The sequence below is a fragment of the Crassostrea angulata genome, chromosome 3 (assembly GCF_025612915.1).
Source record: "Crassostrea angulata isolate pt1a10 chromosome 3, ASM2561291v2, whole genome shotgun sequence".
Taxonomy (NCBI): Eukaryota; Metazoa; Mollusca; class Bivalvia; order Ostreida; family Ostreidae; genus Magallana; species Magallana angulata.
This window is the reverse complement of record NC_069113.1, coordinates 23226906-23247274: the sequence shown is the minus strand read 5'-3', so window position 1 is coordinate 23247274 and position 20369 is coordinate 23226906. Positions and strand designations below refer to the sequence as shown.

Below are 20369 nucleotides of genomic sequence, written 5' to 3'. Positions count from 1 at the left end.
CTATGATTTTTGATTCAAAAGTTATTTGTGTTTCTTTATTGAATGTTCGAAACCTTCAGGGGCAATAACTGCTAGAAAGGGACTTTGGACCCTGTCGGTATGAATAGATTGGAGAAGCGTCTAAGTATACTGAATACATTAGTAAAAGTTTCAAGTCTCTATCTCTAATGGTTAATGAGGAGTTGCGATAACAAGCATTTTGTACAATAGGGGCAATAACTCTATAATTGTTACATGGTAAGGGTCAAAGGGTTATATTTTGAAATGTCTTAAGATGTCCTACTACATCCATGAAAACGTTTTTCTCTACCATCCTAAACAAAAGAGATACACAAACTCATTAATTAAGAGAGTTTCAAATGACCCTGACCTTTGACCTTTATGTTATTTTGTTTGGCAAGGTAGATGCTTCCATCCCAAGTGGTCCGAAGTCTCTATGATAAGTAATAAAAAAGTTTGAAGTGATTTTATGGAAATGTAAATACCTTCAGGGGCAATAACTACTAGAAGGGGGCTCAGATCCTTTCGGTATGAATAGATTGAAGAACCCTCTAGGTGTACTGAAGACATTGGTAAAAGTTTCAAGTCTCTATCTCTTATGGTTTCAGAGGAGTAGCGATAACAAACATTTCGTACAATAGGGGCAATAACTTTGTGTTTATTCAAAGGTATGAGCCGAAGGGCTATATTTTAAAATGTCTTAAGATGTCCTAATACATCCATGAAAAAGTTTTTTCTGTACCACCCTTAACAAAAGAGATCTAAAAACTCATTAATTAACAGATTTCTAAATGACCTTGACCTTTGACCTTTATGTTATTTTGTTCGGCCAAGGTAGACGCTTCCATCCCAAGTGGTTTGAAGTCTCTATGATAAATAATAAAAAAGTTGGAAGTGGTTTAATGGAAATTCAAATACTTTCAGGGGCAATAACTGATAGAAGGGGGTCTCGGATCCATTCGGTATTAGTAGATTGAAGAACCCTCTAGGTGTACTGAAGACATTGGTAAAAGTTTTAAGTATCTATCTCTTATGGTTTCGGAGGAGTAGCGATAACAAGCTTTTCGTACACAAGGGCAATAACTTTGTAAGTTCTGGGAGTTATCAAGCAAAGGGTCATTTGGTACCATAACTTTTAATGGCTAATAACATAAAGAAAAAATTGTTTCAATATCTCTTGAAACAAAAAAGCTGTCCCTGGAAAAAAAGAGAAGAAAAAAAATAATAAAAAACATAAGAAAAACAAAAGGTCTTTCACCTGAAAGGTGGAAAGACCTAAAAATAAAAAACATAAAGAAAACAAAAGGTCTTTCACCTGAAAGGTGGAAAGACCTAATAAAAAACATAAGAAATACAAAAGGTCTTTCACCTGAAAGGTGGAAAGACCTAATAAAAAACATAAGAAATACAAAAGGTCTTTCACCTGAAAGGTGGAAAGACCTAAAAAAGAAAACAAAAGGTCTTTCACCTGAAAGGTGGAAAGACCTAATAATAAAAAACATAAGAAATACAAAAGGTCTTTCACCTGAAAGGTGGAAAGACCTAAAAAGGGGGCAGACATTTCCATGTATACAGTAACATAGTATTTACATTCGGAAAGTTCCGTGTTATTCATAATGATTTGGGAAATGCTGGTAGAGTTATAAATTCATATGATAGATCTGATTGGTTAAGAGAAACACCCCCCCCCCCCCCCCAGAGTGTGGTGTAAATAAAGCCTGGATTTGCCCTGGTCTAACAGTTGACGTGGAATCTTCTCTATTCGATTCGAGTCAACTCACTTCCCCGGGTAGATAGATGGGCTCCAGTTTCAATTTCCCGTCTCGTTTATTGTCTCGCTTACTGTTTCGTTTATTGCCCCGTAAATTTTCATAGTGTGGCACATTTGCTTAAGGTTCTACTGTACTACATTTTTAAATTTAACATTAAGAATATGCCAGGCGTTTAGTCCGTGTTAAGTGGGTTGTCTTTATGTTTGGGTTACTTGGGTTTTTGTTAACATTAAGGCAGGCTTAAATTTGCATTATATCCTGGCAAGGATGGTAATCAAGGGATTAAGTTTATATAACTCCATATTTTTGTATATAACATGCACCATAATAAATACTGCTATAAAAATCTCTAACAAGTGTTTCTATCTTTAAGTTCTCCTTAAAGATAGCTTAAAGATGCTTAAAGATGCTTAAAGGTAGCTTAAAGACGATCTTTAAGCCACCTTTAAGCTATATGTGTTGCTTAAAAATGACTTAAAGAACGCTAAAAGATGGCTTAAAGGCAGCTTAAAGACTATCTTTAAGCCACCTTTAAGGACAACTTATAGGTCCTTAATGTCCAAACTTCTTTAAGCCACCTTTAAGCTACCTTTGAGCTACCTTTAAGCCACCTTTAAGCCACCTTTAAGCCATTAAAAATATTTTAATTCAATATTGTGCTTAATTTACGAACAAAATATATTAACTAACTGATAATGATAGAAAAGGTATTAAAAACGGTTTTTGTTCTAGAAAATAAAATGAAAAAAAAAAATAATCAAAACGTCCAAGACGAGGATTGAACCCGGGACCCAAAGTTTACTAGCATCACCACACTTCCTATGCGCCACGGCAACTTACATATTTTAGTAGATTTTTATATCCTATATATCAGTGGATATTGAATTAATGTATTCAATGTGTATTTTTTACTTGAAAAGATTTTGACTTCCATTCAAATTGTAACAATCAATCGTATCTAATTTATAAATTATGCATGCATATACTTAAAATGAAATACGGAACTTGGTCTTCAGTGAAAAAAAATTATTATACCTTAATGGAAACCGTTAGGCTTACTTAGATAATAAATTAAAACCTAGTAGATGAACGTTCATCTAATTCGTAGCTAACTGAAATGCAAGGAGGAAGATGAAATCATTCCTTTTATTAAATGCATTGAAACTATAAGGGTATTAGTTCTACGCAATTTTCCCGGTTTTCATGATCACGGCGCCGTTCCAGTATGTTTAAACATTTAATTGTATACATGATTTTTAGACTATCAATTCTATAACAAACAATATAACGGGTGACGTATTTACTGCATGTGGCAATTGCAAATGATGTATACATATACTTTACATACAATTGTATGATGTACCAGGCCGGGTATGTGACATATTTACTCTTATACATATATTTAAACAATTAACCCCTATTTATGATCACCGGTACAGGAATTAATTAGCCTCTATATTTTACTCTTACATACATGTATCTTTAATTTGTAGACATAACATTTTTAAAACCCAGTTAGGAAATAATACTTTGAAAATAAATTACAAATGTAAATAAACTTTTAATCACTAGACTTATCGTATACACGTACATACTAAGATTTCAACGCCTTTAGAAACCCTGACTTGCACCTGGGCACACGACACACCTGTTGTGTATATCTTGTATATTCTGTGTTAGTTCCAGGGGTGTTCTTAAGTTGGACAAACAATAGACTCTAATTAGATACACACAAACGTGCACCTGGGCACACGGCACAACTGTTGTGTATATCTTGTATATTCTGTGTTAGTTCCAGGGGTTTTCTTAAGTTGGACAAACAATAGACTCTAATTAGATACACACAAACGTGCACCTGGGCACACGGCACAACTGTTGTGTATATCTTGTATATTCTGTGTTAGTTCCAGGGGTTTTCTTAAGTTGGACAAACAATAGACTCTAATTAGATATACACAAACGAAGAAAACTATGTCTAGACAAACAAAGCAGTAATATCCTGCCCGATATAACAAAGGCAGTTGAGAGTCTTTTCATCTTTAACATGTATCTAGCAGATCTAGAATTAGACCTAGAAATAATTAAAATTGAAAAGAAAATACATACCTTCAACCGATTATTAAATTAAATCCCGCAGTTTTGGTTTATTATCTTTATTCTGTTTAATAACCGGATGAACTAAGAGAGAGAGAGAGAGAGAGAGAGAGAGAGAGAGAGAGAGAGAGAGAGAGAGAGATATTTCACCGATTAATTTTTAATAGGAAACAAACATACTGAAATATAATTTCATGCACAAATTTAGATACAGAGACTGCGCTCACCCCTACAATAATTTTGAATAATTTTGAAACAAAAATTTTTTTTAAAGAATTTTATAACGGCAATCTGTGTCCATCGGAGCGTTGCTGATGATAGCGATATGTGTTTAATGGAGCGACAATTAAAACCGCCTGGAACACCCCACCCCACCCCTTCCTTGGAAATTATATCATCACTCGGATCACCCCCTCCCCTCCCTAGAAAAGAGCTTTTGCATTTAATATATGTTTTTATTGTTCAGTTTGATCAAACTTGACTTAAAGGGAACTTCAAGATGGTTTTAAGACAACTTAAAGGGAGCGTAAATGCCACTTAAAGATGCTTAAAGGTAGCTTAAAGATGGCTTAAAGGTGACTTAAAGAAGTTTGGACATCAAGTACCTATAAGCTCAGCTTAAAGGTGACTTAAAGGTGGCTTAAAGATTGTATATCCTTTAAGCCACCTTTACGCCACCTTTAAGCCACCTTTAAGGAATTGCTTAAAGATTGTTTTTCGCCCTGTGTAAAGTAATGTGACTTTGAAATACTCGTAATTATGTGGTAAAGAGGGAATATTGGTGGAGCGTTGAAATACATGAATTTTAAATTTCTGGAATGTTTTCATTATTACAGAGACTTGGGACTTTAGACCAAGAAAACTGTTTAAAATAGACAGGCATTATACAGTTAAATAAGTGACTGGATTAGGTGTAAATAAAAGTAAAAACCACTTAACGATTACATTGGTGTCGTGACTTCACAATAACCACTATACGACTTTAGTAATCTGAACCATTTACATGTAAAATAGAAGTATTTCGTGACCTTTGATCTTAATGAGTTTCAACACTAAGTCACTGCGGTACTTACCTGCTCTGACCAGTACTGAAGTTCCTTTGTCACCAATTTCCTTATATCTGACTGAGAAAACGGCAAGAAGTACACAAACTCGTTGATTCTTCCCAAAAATTCATCACGTCTGAAAGCCCTCTATGAAAAAAAAGGTTCAAGGTCCAGCAGATTACTGACAGATACATATTTCATATCAGGCCTTCATATATCTTTACATTAACGTGTACCACTCCTACCTTCAGAATTGGTCGAACTTTATCATCTTTAAATTTTTTTGATATGTTGATTCTCTCTCCAGCTTCTAGATCCTCTAAAACATCAAAACATCAAAATTGTTGCTATATCTTTCAAGGATAACATAACACTTTCATGTTTTGTCATACGGTCTTGATTATCTGAAAAACGTCTTCATAGTCACTCAAGCAGAGTACATCAAGACTTTCTCACCCAGTTTTTGTTCATCCTTGTGTTTGTTATTCTCTGCTGCCTTTTCCCTTATTTTGTCCACATGATCGGAAATGACATCACTGGCAAGGTTTGAGGTCATGAAAAAGATGGCATCCTTACATTCAATGGGTTTTCCCTGGCCATCTGTAAGTCGACCCTAAAAAATGATGCATCCATATAAAACCCCAGGTTTTTCCTAGCTATAAACAACGCAGTATTTCACTACCTATTCTTTGCTCTTATATGAGATATACATGTATCTAATAATCAGAAAATACAGCTTACTCCATGTGTTGAGATATACTGCCTAATATTCATGTACCAGTAATATTTCCTGTTCATGGGTGAAATTAACACAATCATTTTTTCTTGATAACAAACTTAAATCGATCAAAATGACCTTGACTTTTTAAGTCATGGCACACGATCTTATTGACATACTAGACTTGGACCTGTGCGTGCACGGGTTGACATTGCATATGATATCGGGCATTACATCGAAACACCGTATATTGTTGACATTTGCATAACCAAACTTCAAGCCTACATTGGTATTAATTTCACTACACTCTGCTGAGTTGAAATAATCTTAAGGCATTCACCACAGTTAAAATGCCTCCCATGTGCCCGTAATGTAGCAGAAATTTGCAGAATCGCTCCAAAACGATTTTTGAGAAAATTAAAAAAGTTACATTGAAAATAACAGTCAAATTGTTTATAAAAAACCATTTTGAAGCTGTAATTACCTTTTTTCGAAAAGTTTAATTCTATAATTGCAGAATTCAACATATTTTAACAACGTTTTTTTACACACCATGTTGGCATTCGAAACTCTCGGGATTTTTTTTATAGTAAATACACTGTGTTAGAGTTATATCCCGTATTTTCTTTGATGAACAGAAAAAAAAATTCCAATGAAAATTAATCCACATTTGATTCATCGTTTCCAAGTTTATTCATGCAAATGTGATATTGTGGAAACATAGAATAAAGAGCCTCCCGTGATTAAGTGTGAATGTAATGCGCATGCGCAAGATTGTAAAATCCAAAAAAATCAGATGATGATTTCCGGAATTTTTTGAGGAATTTTCGTTGATTATTAATAAACAAAGCTTGAATGAGAAAAAAAAAATAAAAACAAATTGTTAATCTTCAAATAAAATGATGATTGAAATATATAAAACAAAAGACAGTTCTCTTCCGATTTATCGGTATTAAAGCCCACAAATTCGAGTCTATTATTTTAATATAGTTGTATAGATATAAATTCCTGAAACAAATGGAAGGATTCTAGGATTCATGTAAATCAAACCAAACAATATTAATAATGATTAAAAGCAATTGCAAAATGTAAACCATGAAAAGGGGAGAGGATGTTTGGGTTTAGGTTTGGCTGCCCAAAGGTAATTCTAAGTTTAACGTAACCCGCGCACGTAGATTTAGGATAAATTGCGTTTTAAAAAAAGCCAAAGAACCCACGATTTTAATTTGATTTTTTCCAGTTTGATTATTCTTAAAAACTGATATCTGCAAAAGTTCGATATGTTTCAAGGCCGTTACGGACTAAAAACCAGATACTCAGTGGAATTATCAGGAAATATTACTATTAACGAGGTAAATTTTATGTAACTTGAATACTTACTGTATTTGTATTAATGTAAATAAATGAAAAACATTTGTTTGAAAATTTTGTTTGTTTTAATTTTATCGCCCTCCCTCGTAGTTTTGGTATTTTGTAGTGACATTAGTCTTTGAATTAATTTTGAGCAGCCTTTATAGATCAGGGAAAACTTGGTAACCTCATCAAACAACTGTAACATGATGGTCAAGACACCTGGGTGGGCCTTCTCTACTTCATCGAACAGAACCACCGCATTCAAACACTCCTCCAGCTTCTTGGTCAGCTGACCTCCCTCCTTATAGCCCAAATAGCCAGGCGGTGCACCAATAAACTTGGCTACCTGTTGATTAATACAGGTATCAAGTGACTAACAATTGCAATCAAAATACATGCAAATGTTCATTAGGCTAGTGACTTTGTTTATTTGGGTTTTAAAACCTGTTGGTTTTTTTTGTTACTGAAAATAAACTACAAAAATGAGGGAATTAATTTTTTTTCTATATGAGCCAATCTTTGTTCAGATAAAAACCAAATGTTGATTCATTGGTGATTGTTCTTCTGTTAAAAATAATTTCCAGATATATATGTATTCATATCAAGTTCATCATGACGTAAATTTGTGGCAAAATCAATCTTCCAACATAAAGCCATCACAAACGATATTGTTAAAATGATTATTCTATATTACGCGTCATCTAATTGGTCTAGAAAGTTACGTGACAGGGCATACAAAACGTTGTGTCTCCCGCGGAATAAATACAGAGTCTCACCTCTTCGGAACTCTTAGGATTTTTTATTCCAAAGGTATGAAAAAGCCAATATGAGCATACGGTGTTAACAAATATGATTAAATCAAATATATTTCAAATTTAAATTTTCTTTAAACCACAATTTTACTATATTTTATTCGAATTTATGAAAGAAAGGAGACAATAACAAAAATTCAATCACAACGTGTTTGCTTTCGTCAAGTTGAAAATTATCAAAAATTAGAAATTGACTTATTTATAAAACTTTTATTGCATGAATGTTCGAGAAATATGAAGATTTATACCTTCAGGAAAATCACATTTCCCTCGGGAAATATGTTTTTCTTGGGGGATTTAGTCTTCTTATTTCCCTCACCTTCATGAAATAAATGTATAATGCGTCATATTGATTTTCACTGTAGAAGTTGTTAAAACTATTACAGAAAATTGTTACAATAATATCATGCAATATAAAATTGCTTACTTCATGTTTTTCTTGGTACTCAGACATGTCAAAACGTATAAAACCCTAAAGAAGAAAATAACTAACTCTTTATAAAACATCGTAAACATTGAAAAGATCTTTGACATTATTGTAATACTTGTACATATAAAATTTTCCGTACTTTTTTGAGACTCACTTTACCTTCTCTACATCTTTATGTAGATACTTGGCTGCTTGCTTAACTAACTCTGTTTTACCTAGAGAAAAGAACAGGGCATAAATATTAATACTGTAGTTCTCAATAATATTAAATTATATATTTATATATATATATGTATATATATATATATATATATATATATATATATATATATATATATATATATATATATATATATATATATATATATATATATATATATATATAATAAGCACAAACATTGCAATAACTCTCAAATTGACATATACCCGCCCATAGTGAATGATAAAGATATACATAAAGCACAGAGAAATTCACCTTTTTGGAGCTCCACCTTCGCCCCGGCCGGGGCTTGAACTCACGACCTCTGGAACCCATTCTCCTAGCAGTGAGCGGCCACCGCGCTTTTTTTTTTTTATCTTTTATTTTATTCGGCTCTCGGGGACTGAACCCAGGTCGCCTGAGCACAAGTCCACCACTCTAACGACTGAGCTGCGCGGCCACCGCGCTAACCACTGGGCCATCTAGGCAAGACAAAAATCTTGCTTTCGATGGCGTAGGGAAACTAGCACGCTGGTCGCTCACTACACGGTCGTTTGAGATACAGGTGGAATGGGCACTATGGGCAGGTATATATCAATTTGAGAGTTATTGCAATGTTTGTGCTTATTATATTATATATCTATGCAATGTGTATCGTCCCGATCCTCTCAAATTGTCGTTTAACTGCATTCCACCTGTATCTCAAACGACCGTGTAGTGAGCGACCAGCGTGCTAGTTTCCCTTCGTCATCGAAAGCAAGATTTTTGTCTTGCCTAGATGGCCCAGTGGTTAGCGCGGTGGCCGCTCACTGCTAGGAGAATGGGTTCCAGAGGTCGTGAGTTCAAGCCCCGGGCGGGGCGGAGGTGGAGCTCCAAAAAGGTGAATTTCTCTGTGCTTTATATATATATATATATATATATATATATATATATATATATATATAATATATGTGCGTGCAAACTTAAAATGTCTATGACATCCTATGGCAAATTCCGATGCTGTCGGAATACCTTTTGTACTTTATGTCATTGGTGCCATTAATGCTATCTATGAAAAAATAGATAATGGAGAAAAGAACTAGGGGTGAAAATTAACAGTGCTAGTAGATGGAAGGTATTTACAGTGAGGATAGTGAAAACAAAAAGTGCACATCATGTCCAAATATATGTTGTGCCAAAATATGGTGTAAATACCGATAATATGTAATTATACCTATGTCAGAGTATTTTTTTAAAATATTTTTTTTAATTTACATGTGTCTTTCATTAAATTAATGTACATGTAGTAAAAAATTGGGAACATTTACTGAATTTTGATTACTGATTGGATTTGGTGACAGGAGGGAAGACCCGAAATAGGTTAGGATAACCCATTTAAGCACAGTTTCATTAGTGTTTTTTTTTGGACTCACCTATTCCTCAGGAGTCTAACTTTTAAAGACTCAATTATTCTAAATTAGCCTTACTAATTCCAGATGAGCCTGACTAATGAGGAGTCACCTTTTCCTGAGGAGCCCTACAATTGAGAACTCTCCTATACCTTAGGAGCCTGACTATTGAGGGCTCACCTATTCCTATTCCTGAGCAGCCCGACTATTGAAAAATCACCTATTTCTGAGGAGAATGAGTATTTAGTACTCACCTATTCCCGAGGAGCCCAGAAAGAGGAAGACAAGGGGGTGGTTCTCATCATACCAGCCATTCTCCCTACGCCTAATTGCTACAAAATAAAATAAATGATTAATAATATATGTACATGTAAATGTATCAATTTAAAAACAAAAACATAAATAATACTTAATAAAATAAATGGTTAATAACATATGTACATGTAAATGTATCAATGTAAAAACAAAAACATAATTTTAAATTATGCAGATAATTTCACCTTAGAAAATAGTACTTCTAGGTATATATTCTTTGACGAAAGATTAAAGACTGTTCAATCTTTTGGTAATCATGATATTTGATATTTTAGTAAAAACATCAATGTGTAATCCTAGTAGACATATCACAGACAGACATTCTGGTGTCGGTGATGCTATTGTTACTTATGATGCTCTTACATTCTAGGCGTTCTTGTTTGACTTAATAGGAAACAAAATGACCTCATTTGAATAGAAACTTACAATGCCTTTGAAATCATGTGGAAAAAGTCAATTAATTTAAACCAAATGCAATCAAAATGAGTTTATACTAAATGGATTACATTAGCTTAGATTACAGGGAAAAAAAGAAGTCAGAGGTAGCACTTTAAGTCCTGACAAAGAGACAAAAGAAAATAAGATACATGTTCAATTATTTTTATGAAAATTTGAAGATGGGGGTGCTACCTTGATGACATCATGGTTAATAGACATGTTGTTGATTAAATCTTGTGTACTTACATGAACACATGTACCATAACATTGATAGGGTACTTGTATTTCAAAAATATAATGATAAATATAAAAGTCATGAGTAAACAAATTAAGAGGTTTCAAACACATTTTCTCTTTGTTGTTTTGACAATGTATATCTGGTAACAATTGAATCCTTTTGTGGAATTTACATATACTGTAAAAACTTTATGGTAACGTAGCTTTTTTTAAATTAGGAAACAGTCCATAGGTTACTCTTAAAAAACAAATTTATGTCTAAATTATATAATCATAACATACAATGTAGGAAATTCCAAAAAGAGACAATTAATGATAAAAAGAGTGGCCAATGGGCCACTCCACTAACCTGAGAAACAATAGACATAATAAAATCAGCATTATGGAGTCATACACAAAATATCTGGACACAGGATGAATCGATAGACATTTCACATACTGAGCATTGCAGTTCTCAAGAAGATCAAAATCAAATGGGATTTAAACCTTCATCAAATTTGTGAATCCCAAGTATCGTCCTGGGGTAAAGTCTAAACAGTTTTTAAAAAAAAACAATGTGTCAAAATGACTGTTATTAAGCAAAACCATACATTAAAACATTTGAAATTTTGTGTACAATTGAAATTGCTCTCCTTTGTAAAAATGACCCCCCCCCCCAAAAAAAAAAAAATGTTGTCCCGCCCTTCTCCTGAAAATTTCGTTTTGAAGAATCTGAATCCAAACAATCAGATGTTGCTTTCACGAAAAAATATTTTTCTCTATATATTCCTATGTAAAAAGTTGCCCCAATTTACCCCTGGGGATCATGATTTGAACAAACCTGAATCTGCCTAAATTTGAAGGTGCTTCAACACAAGTTTCAGCTTTTCTGGCTGATCAGTTTATGAGAAGAAGGTTTTAAAGATTTTTTCTTTATATATTTTAACGGTAAATCCCCCCATTTCTGGCCCCACCCTACCTCTGGGATCATGATTTGAACAAGCTTGAATCTACTCTACTGGAGGATGCTTTTACTGAAGCGGGCAGCTTTTTACTGTATTTTGGCTTAGAATTATTCTGCTTTGATTTACTGATTTTTGATAATCTAAATAATGTTTCCAATAATAACCAATTAGAGTCATAATCTTTTTTATACGATAATAAATATTTAGGTCTTTCCACCTTTCAGGTGAAAGACCTTTTGTTTTTCTTATGTTTTTTATTATTATTAGGTCTTTCCACCTTTCAGGTGAAAGACCTTTTGTATTTCTTATGTTTTTAGGTCTTTCCACCTTTCAGGTGAAAGACCTATTGTATTTCTTATGTTTTTTATTAGTTCTTTACACCACAGTGTAAAGGCCTATTGATATTGTTCTGTTTCTTTTTATTTTTATTTTTCTTCCGTAAGCAAAAATGATTTTTTGTTTCGCGACTTATCGAAACGCTTTCATTCACGTCTTACTGCTTTCGCAAAATGATGAGGGCATTTGACCCTGCGTCTTAAAAACACCTCGCGTTTTGCTACTATTCACGCGTGCACGTAAAAGTTTGTTATCGCTACTCCTCTGAAGCCGCGACACTTGCAAGTTGCAAACCTTCGCGGACGATGTCGGTCTGAAGGGTAGTTGAATCTACCCGAAAGACAGAAGGTTTCGCAGTCTCCTCTTCGAACGACTGTCTCTCAAATTTTTTAATTTTCATGAAAAAAAAATGTAACGACTAAAGGTAGAGCCGCGAAACCACTTGCGATGGCTTCGAGGAACTTTTTGGCTGCACCAAAGGTCAAGATTAAAGGTCAAGGTCAACTTGGATCGGTAAAGCTGTCTAATGCAAAAGTGTGTGATCTTTCGGCGCATGCGAATCCCCTGAAAGTTGACATTGACCTTTGACCTTGACCTTTGACCTTTGACCTCTTAGAACTAATGAGTAATAAGTGTATGCAACATATACAGTGGAGCCTCAGATATCCGGACGCCAGATATCCGGACGCTTCACTTACCGGTCGATTTTTATTGGGAACGGAGTTTTTACACAATAATTTGTCTCGTTTATCCGGAATTTCGCGTTCCGGATCCGGACGGTCAAATTTTACCACATAATACAGTTTTCCTTTAAATTTTACCTCATTTAACCGGACGGTCACATTTAAGTGTTCGGGGGCACAAAAGTTTTTTATGCGCAAGTGCAAATTGGTGTAAAAACATCTGACACTGGTTGTTGGTTTTAACCAATGCCTTTGTCCGGTAATCGGGGTCACCTGTGTCACGCTATGTACTCGCCCGAGGATATTACGATAACCATGGATGTGACATGTTTAATTGTCGCCATTTAACTTATGAACTGTTATTGTTTGATTAAAATGTCATGAAAATTGTTTAATTTGTGTTTAAAAAAGTCATCTATTGATTGAATTAAAATTCTATTATTCGTAGTGTGATTAGATCGTTCGTATGCCTATTCATTTTAAAACGCAATTGAAATGAAATATTTGATAATTTGAGTTCTGTTTACGATAGTTATTAAGACCGCTTGGGATGTTCAGGATATCGACATTAATTTTATAGCGTGTGTTCAATTAACAGTGTAATAATAACTTATGCCAAACATGGCGTGGATGAGTGTTCACGCTACTTGTAAATATCGCTTGGGTGTAATTAACTCTATAGAAAGATGGATACGTATAATTAGCTTGGGTAAGTTCTGTCAATGAAAAAATAGCTTGGACAATTATCAATAAGGGAATATATAAAGATTTTCACCCATTTTCAATCATCAAATGTTGAGCAGCTTCAAACATGTCAACACCACCGGCCAAGAGAGCGAGAGTTGCGATCACCGCTAGCTTGAAGAAAAAGATTTGTCAGCGTAAAGTGGAAGACCGACTTTCTTCTCTTCGCTTTGTTATGCGAATGTAACTAAATTATCGGTTTAATACAGTGATTGTTATGTACATGTACATGTGTTGCCTTGAAGAATGTAGTGCTTGGTTTCCTGTGGAAAAAACATACCTTAAATAATGTTTTTAACAATATTTTGTTTTGTTAATTTAAAAAAAATCTAAACTTTTTTTGTAGTGCTTATGGCTATCAAAATAAAATATTTAATTGTATAATTAATTTATGAGTTATGTTTCCATAAATATTAAAGGTAAATATCACAATTCAGATATCCGGACGCTTCACCTATCCGGACGATTTGGCATTGGGACAAAAGTGTCCGGATAAGTGAGGCTCCACTGTATATCAGATTTAGTTATATGTACAATTTGCCCCCCCCCCCCTTCTTTTCTACAAGGATTGAATTCTTATATGAACATGACCCTCGATATTTGAACTTGAAATTCAATATTCCTTTTTAAAATAAAACCTAAAAAAGTGTTACAACCGTTTGTCAGAATTTTTTGAAAAGGTGAAACACTGTCTGCCATTTGACCCCAGACTGCGTTTTAGACTACGCCTCCAAATAAAAATTCCAGCTCCAGTAAAACTCTGTAGAACTCGGCGAAAATTCATGGGACTGTTTCTCACACCTGAATGTAATTGCCTGCCAAATTTCAAACGAAATAAACCCTATTTAAGAAAGTTATCAACCTCAGCGGCATCGAACCATCGTCCCGAGAAACGAAATTTCAACGCTTCGATATTTGTATCTAATAAATTCATGCTCAAATTTCACTGAAAATCTGTGTTTACATTTATTTCAGCAACCTGTGACGACTTGTGTTGAAGTGCAACGAAAGATAACTCTTCCTTCCCAGACCCGATTTTAGATGAATTTAATTTACATTTTCTTTCAGTTTGTTTATTTCCCGACTTGGCTGAAATACATGACTGGCCTTAATTCAGTTCCGATTTTCCGTACTTGTAATCCACGAATGCATGACAGTTAATAGATTTCTAAGCACGTGCATTTCAAATCACAAGGAGAATTCGCATCAGCTGAGTTCCAACAAATGTTCCCACACCTTCAAATACCCGCTGGCGACCAGAGTTTGACCTGGCCTGTTGATTTCTTAGTCAACGCTATCCGGCCACATTGTTTACAAGCGGCACTGATTTTTATTTATAAACTGGAGAACAAATACTGCCCTCCCAACCAATCGCTAAGCCCCTATCTATTCTAAAGGTTCCTCAGCGTTGGGTATCAACTTTAGATGGACAGAAGAACGCTTCATCTCTTCTTTCTATCCTCATCAAATTGACTACACAACTCAACAAATTTTACCTTCGATCAGATAACAAGCGAAATAGCATAGTGGCAACACTCTCGCCTAGGAATCTAAGGATACTCGGATCGATACCACTGTGCGGAACCGATTTTTTTTTCCTTTTTTTTCGTAAATTGATTTTTCTCTAATTACTCAATAATTATCAATATTTTCGGGAATTTGGAAGGTGGAAAGGCCTCTAATTGTTCCGTGAACAATTATTCTACTAGTCAATGTATATAAGTTTTTATGCATAAGTAGTTTGGGGTTAGGCCGGATTAGTTTGTTTATTTTTGATTTTCCGTTTAAGATACCACAAATTATTTTAGGCCGGTGTAATGAAGAATAACGACCCCCGTAGAATAACGACCCCCGTAGAAAAATGACCCCCTAGCTGAAGAATAATTGGATTTTTCTGAAGAAAAAAGACCCAGGGGTTATTTTTCTTCATGTTAAACATGAAGAAAAATGACCCCCCCCCCCCGTAAAGATGAATAGAAATTGGTAACACCGTATCCAAGATATGACTTTGAAATTATTAAATTTTTCACTCTGCTCAATTGAGCTATAAACACCGAATTTGTAAATAAATCGCTGTATATAGTTTTTCAGATCCGTAGCAGGCACACACAAAATTAACCGTTACGTCACTTCTCTCATCGACATACGGCGGGAAATGACGCAAATAAAAAAAGATTCATACACAATGAGGAGATTGGGTGATAATTAACGAACAATAATCATGAAGAATAATTGTTGTAATAATATAAGCAATTTGCAGTGGTGAATGAATTGTCAATCTTAGAATGATACCTGTATATATCTTCATGGAAAAAGACTAAGCGGACAGGTAACGTTGGAATATGAATTCTTCTTTTTTACATTTCTTGAGGAAAGTGATTTTTTTTTAAATCATTTTGCGTTAGATTTGTTTTCTTCTACGTAATACATGAACATCAATATTCTAAACAATTGTTGTAATGTTGTATTTGTGATCTTGAATAGACTTTATTCTTTTAGAGCAAATGTGTGAAGAGTACCTGACTATAGTAAATCTTAATTCATAATAAACACTGATCGATTTTAATAAGAACAGATTGTTTCTAAAAGCGTTGATAAGAGGTTAAGGCCCATGTTAGGGGTTTATATCCCCCTTGATTTTTATCACACGATCTTTATTGTATCCAAAGTTACCAATGCTCATACAGACTATTGATGCATTAATCATATTGATATTAACTAAACTTACTAAAGTATGTCGACGATAAAGTAAAATACATTTTCTGTACGAATATTCTCAGTACTTTGACGATTTTCCTTATAGGCCGTTAACCTCTACTGGCGTAATGGCTGCTGTCAGTGGCTATCAACTTCAGCTGGGTTATTATGCCTAACAGTGGAGTAAACTTTTCATAATTTTGGTTTCATCATTAATTCCGCGTGATGCACTTGCATACCCAGCAATTTGTAATAGTGGAAATCCTAAATGCAAGTATTATTCATGAACAATATGAAGAATATAAAAGATGCGACGGCGAAGCGCGAAGATGCGAAGACAAACGTGCTAAGTTGCGAAGGCGAAGTGATACAACTATCGCTTCTTCGCCTTTGCAACTTCGCACTCTCGCCTTCGAATCTTCGCGCTTTCGCCTTTTTAGCTCATTGAGACGAAGTCAATGGGAGCTTATGCTATACTCCCGGCGTCGGCGTCCGGAGCTGGTTAAAGTTTTTGGTGCGGGTCCTGTATCTAAGCTATTACTTGTCCTATCTTCACCAAACTTGCTAACTTCACCTAACCTGAAAGGATGGTGAGTCTTATGATACTGATGCACCTGACAGGCTTGAATGCCGAATCTGAGCCATAGGTTTAATGATGAGGGGTAAATTTTAGTGTATTAGTTAATAGAGATTTATATAGAGTTACAGATTTGAGAATACGCTGTTCAGACGGATCAAGCTGTGTCTGGGTAATTAAGAATGGAGTAATGTCTAAAGTGGTCAAGTTTTATGGGCTTTTGATGATTGGAGCTATGGGAGCTATTGTTTGTATAATTGGGAGCCATGGTCAAGTTGGAGTTCAGACAAGATGATTAGAATTTTATTGAGATAGATGTAGAAATGGAGCTAATTAATTAATAGATTGGAGCTAATGATTTAAGATAATAATTAATTGGAGCCTAATAGTATATATATGATGAGCTTTAGAATCAAAGGGGGATTAGAGTAGAATAGAGTACGGAATAGAGTTGGAGATTTAGAGGTGCACATGGATTAAACATAGTATGAAATGTGACTATACCTTGGAATAATGTGAATAAACTTGTAAATAGTTTTAAACCGTCTTTCAAATATGTGTAATTAAAAAGAATTACCGGTCACCTCCGTTACATTATGATGCTTGATAAGTTTAGTTTTCGGAACAGGTCACATGTTTTATAGATGATAGCTTGCATAGTTGATTTAACTACATTATAAATTAAACGCAGAGGCTGCTTCAGAATCAGAATTTTATCAATTGAAATTGTATATATGATATTGTAATATTATAAAATATCGTATCATATTGAATTATATAATATTGCATCCTATGATATAATATTGTATATTCTATGATATTGTATCATACAGTATTGTATAATTTGATATTGGTTTCTATAATATAGAATTGTATTAAATTGAAATTGTATATATGATTTTGTAATATTATTAAATATCGTATCATACGATATTGTATAATATGATATTTGTTTATATGATATATTATCATATCACATTGTATTTCATGATGTTGAAATATATATTATTTTATCATATGATACAATATGTATAATATAATTGTATTATATAATATTTTATCCCATGATATTGTATCATTTGATATGATACAATGTTGTATCAAATTATATTGTATCATATAATACAATATCATATTATTAATCAAATATGATACAGTATCATACAATACAATATCATACTATATTATACAATATAATGTTTTAATGTTATGATGTTTTATTGCAATATGATATTGTATCATATAATATTATATTGTATCATGTTTAATAATATTGTATTATTTGATCAAATACAATAGTGTTTAATACAATACAATGTCATATCATACGTTACAATATCATATCTAACAATTTTTGTACGGTATTTTATGGTATTATATGATATATATTGTAAGTATGATAGGATGCAATTTTAATTTTATATTATTGTATTGATTGACATATGAACAAATGATTTTAATACAATTTTTAACAGATGACATACGATAATGTGTCAAAACAGAATCCATATATATCCAAGATCATAATGGATGGGTTTCATATAATATGATAAAGGTGGTCTCATAAAGGTGATGTCTCGTCTCGGTGAGCTTTGTAATCTGTGATTACCTATGTTTTATAACTGCGGAGCACTCTATCGTTTAAAGGGTTCCTAGGTATATTTTGGAAATTTTATTTTTATAAAATTAATAAAATTAAACTATCCAGGGGGATAGGGTCCGGACCCCCTCTCCCCTTTTACTGCATGAAATTATTAATATTGAATTTTCCGGGGGGACGGACCCCTCTCCCCCTCTAGATCCATGCATGAGCAAGGAGTGTCGCATAATGAAATTAGAATGTTACTGTGTTTGGTCGACGGTAAACAGACGGCTGGTACGTGACAGGAGTCTGGAAGTGCAAATGTACACATTATGGAGGACATTAAATTTTGTGTGGAGAATATACTGATTAGGCATAGCCAGCACTGGTAAACATCAGGCTTGGGAAGAATAACATTGTAAAGTAATGCATTACATTACCATGACTTCATGAATTTGGGCATTAAATTACCATTACATGTACCATTACTTGATTTTCTTGAAGTAATTCATTACATTACCATTACATGAGTAAAGTAATGCATTACCATTACCATTACTTTGAAAAAACAGTAAAGCTAAGAAAGAGTTTTTGCAAATGTTTCAAATATAAAACAATCTTTAATATATCAATAGGTTCATGCTCAGTATCAGGTTCAAATTCAATTACTACATGTATACAAGAGTCAGTCTTTATTTGCTCAATATATAATCATACTGTGGCATTATGAACATTAAATAAGTTAAATATATATATACATTTATATATTTATTGACATTTGCCATGATACAATGTCAGATACGAAATAGAGACACAGAATTACATGCATAACAAAAAACAATTTATGAAATAATGTTGCGGTTATAATAAAAGCTGAATAGAGATATTTCCCCAGATTAAACAAATCTTTATAATTTTTGACACTTAAATGTATAAATTTATAAACATGATTTTTCCCAGTTATAGAAAACTTAATATATTTAAATCGTATTTCTTTCTATTGAGGACAAATCAAGACAATAGATTGCTGTTGCACTTTATGATCGAAGTTTCAAAGGGTTGATCTTTTAACTGCATCCTGTTACTTTGAAAATCTTCCCAGCTATACTAAATAAATGTTTTACAGGAGCAGTCAAAGCTTGGACCGAAAAAATACTGTTTGACGATCTTTATCTTAAGATATATTAAGTGCAATAATACATGAATCTTGTATTTTCTATCAGTCCAAACTAATGTACAGTGTACTTAATATAAAAGAGAGAGAGAGAGAGAGAGAGAGAGAGAGAGAGAGAGAGAGAGAGAGAGAGAGAGAGAGAGAGAGAATAAGCAAGTAAAATTATTTTCAAATACCCGGTATGTTATAATATTGGAAGTGATACTGATTTTCATCATGGATGGATAGTGCATTCATTTTGTTTTTAAAGGTGCATGTCTGTCTCCTATTCTATTGAGACATTGTGAAGGGAAGGGGAATGGGGTGTTTAGCACTTCTTATAACAATAGATTGTTTTGATACTTAGAATCCTGGGGACATAGTGTGTTGTTGACACATTTCTTATTGAAGTGCAAACTAATTGGAGTAAATTGTTTGAATGATTAAAAACTCTTAATAACAACACTCTTAAAAATGTTATGAAACTGTGCTGTTATATTTAGTTATATTAACAATTCAAAAAATGAATTTTGAAAAATCTTTTTTAATAATACAATTAAAACATTTTTATCTCAATAATTATTTCTTTCTTCTTTAAAAATAAATCTAATCAAATTCAATTTCAACTATTCATTTATTCATCACATTTTTTAAAGTGAACACTGAACATGCATAAATAAGAATAGTAATGCAAAGTAATGCCATGTAATGCTAGCATTACACTAGACTTTGGAAAGTAATGAATTACATTACCATTACTTGTAATGCTAATTTTGTGGCATTACACATTACTAGCATTACTTTGAAAAAATGTAATGCATTGCAATGCATTACCATTACATTTAGCATTA

At 33.4% G+C, this 20369-nt stretch overlaps 1 protein-coding gene across 1 annotated transcript in view; it reads right to left on the bottom strand.

Moving 5' to 3' along the window:
- Window positions 1-20369, bottom strand: part of LOC128175853 (caseinolytic peptidase B protein homolog) — a 43867-nt gene that overhangs the window by 6230 nt on the left and 17268 nt on the right. Inside the window, exons 2-8 of the mRNA XM_052841707.1 lie at window positions 10067-10144; window positions 8385-8440; window positions 8223-8267; window positions 7168-7329; window positions 5369-5525; window positions 5158-5231; window positions 4940-5059 (exon numbers count right to left, since the gene is read on the bottom strand). Coding sequence (XP_052697667.1) covers window positions 4940-5059; window positions 5158-5231; window positions 5369-5525; window positions 7168-7329; window positions 8223-8267; window positions 8385-8440; window positions 10067-10144 — 692 coding nt within the window. The remainder of the gene's footprint in view (window positions 1-4939; window positions 5060-5157; window positions 5232-5368; window positions 5526-7167; window positions 7330-8222; window positions 8268-8384; window positions 8441-10066; window positions 10145-20369) is intronic.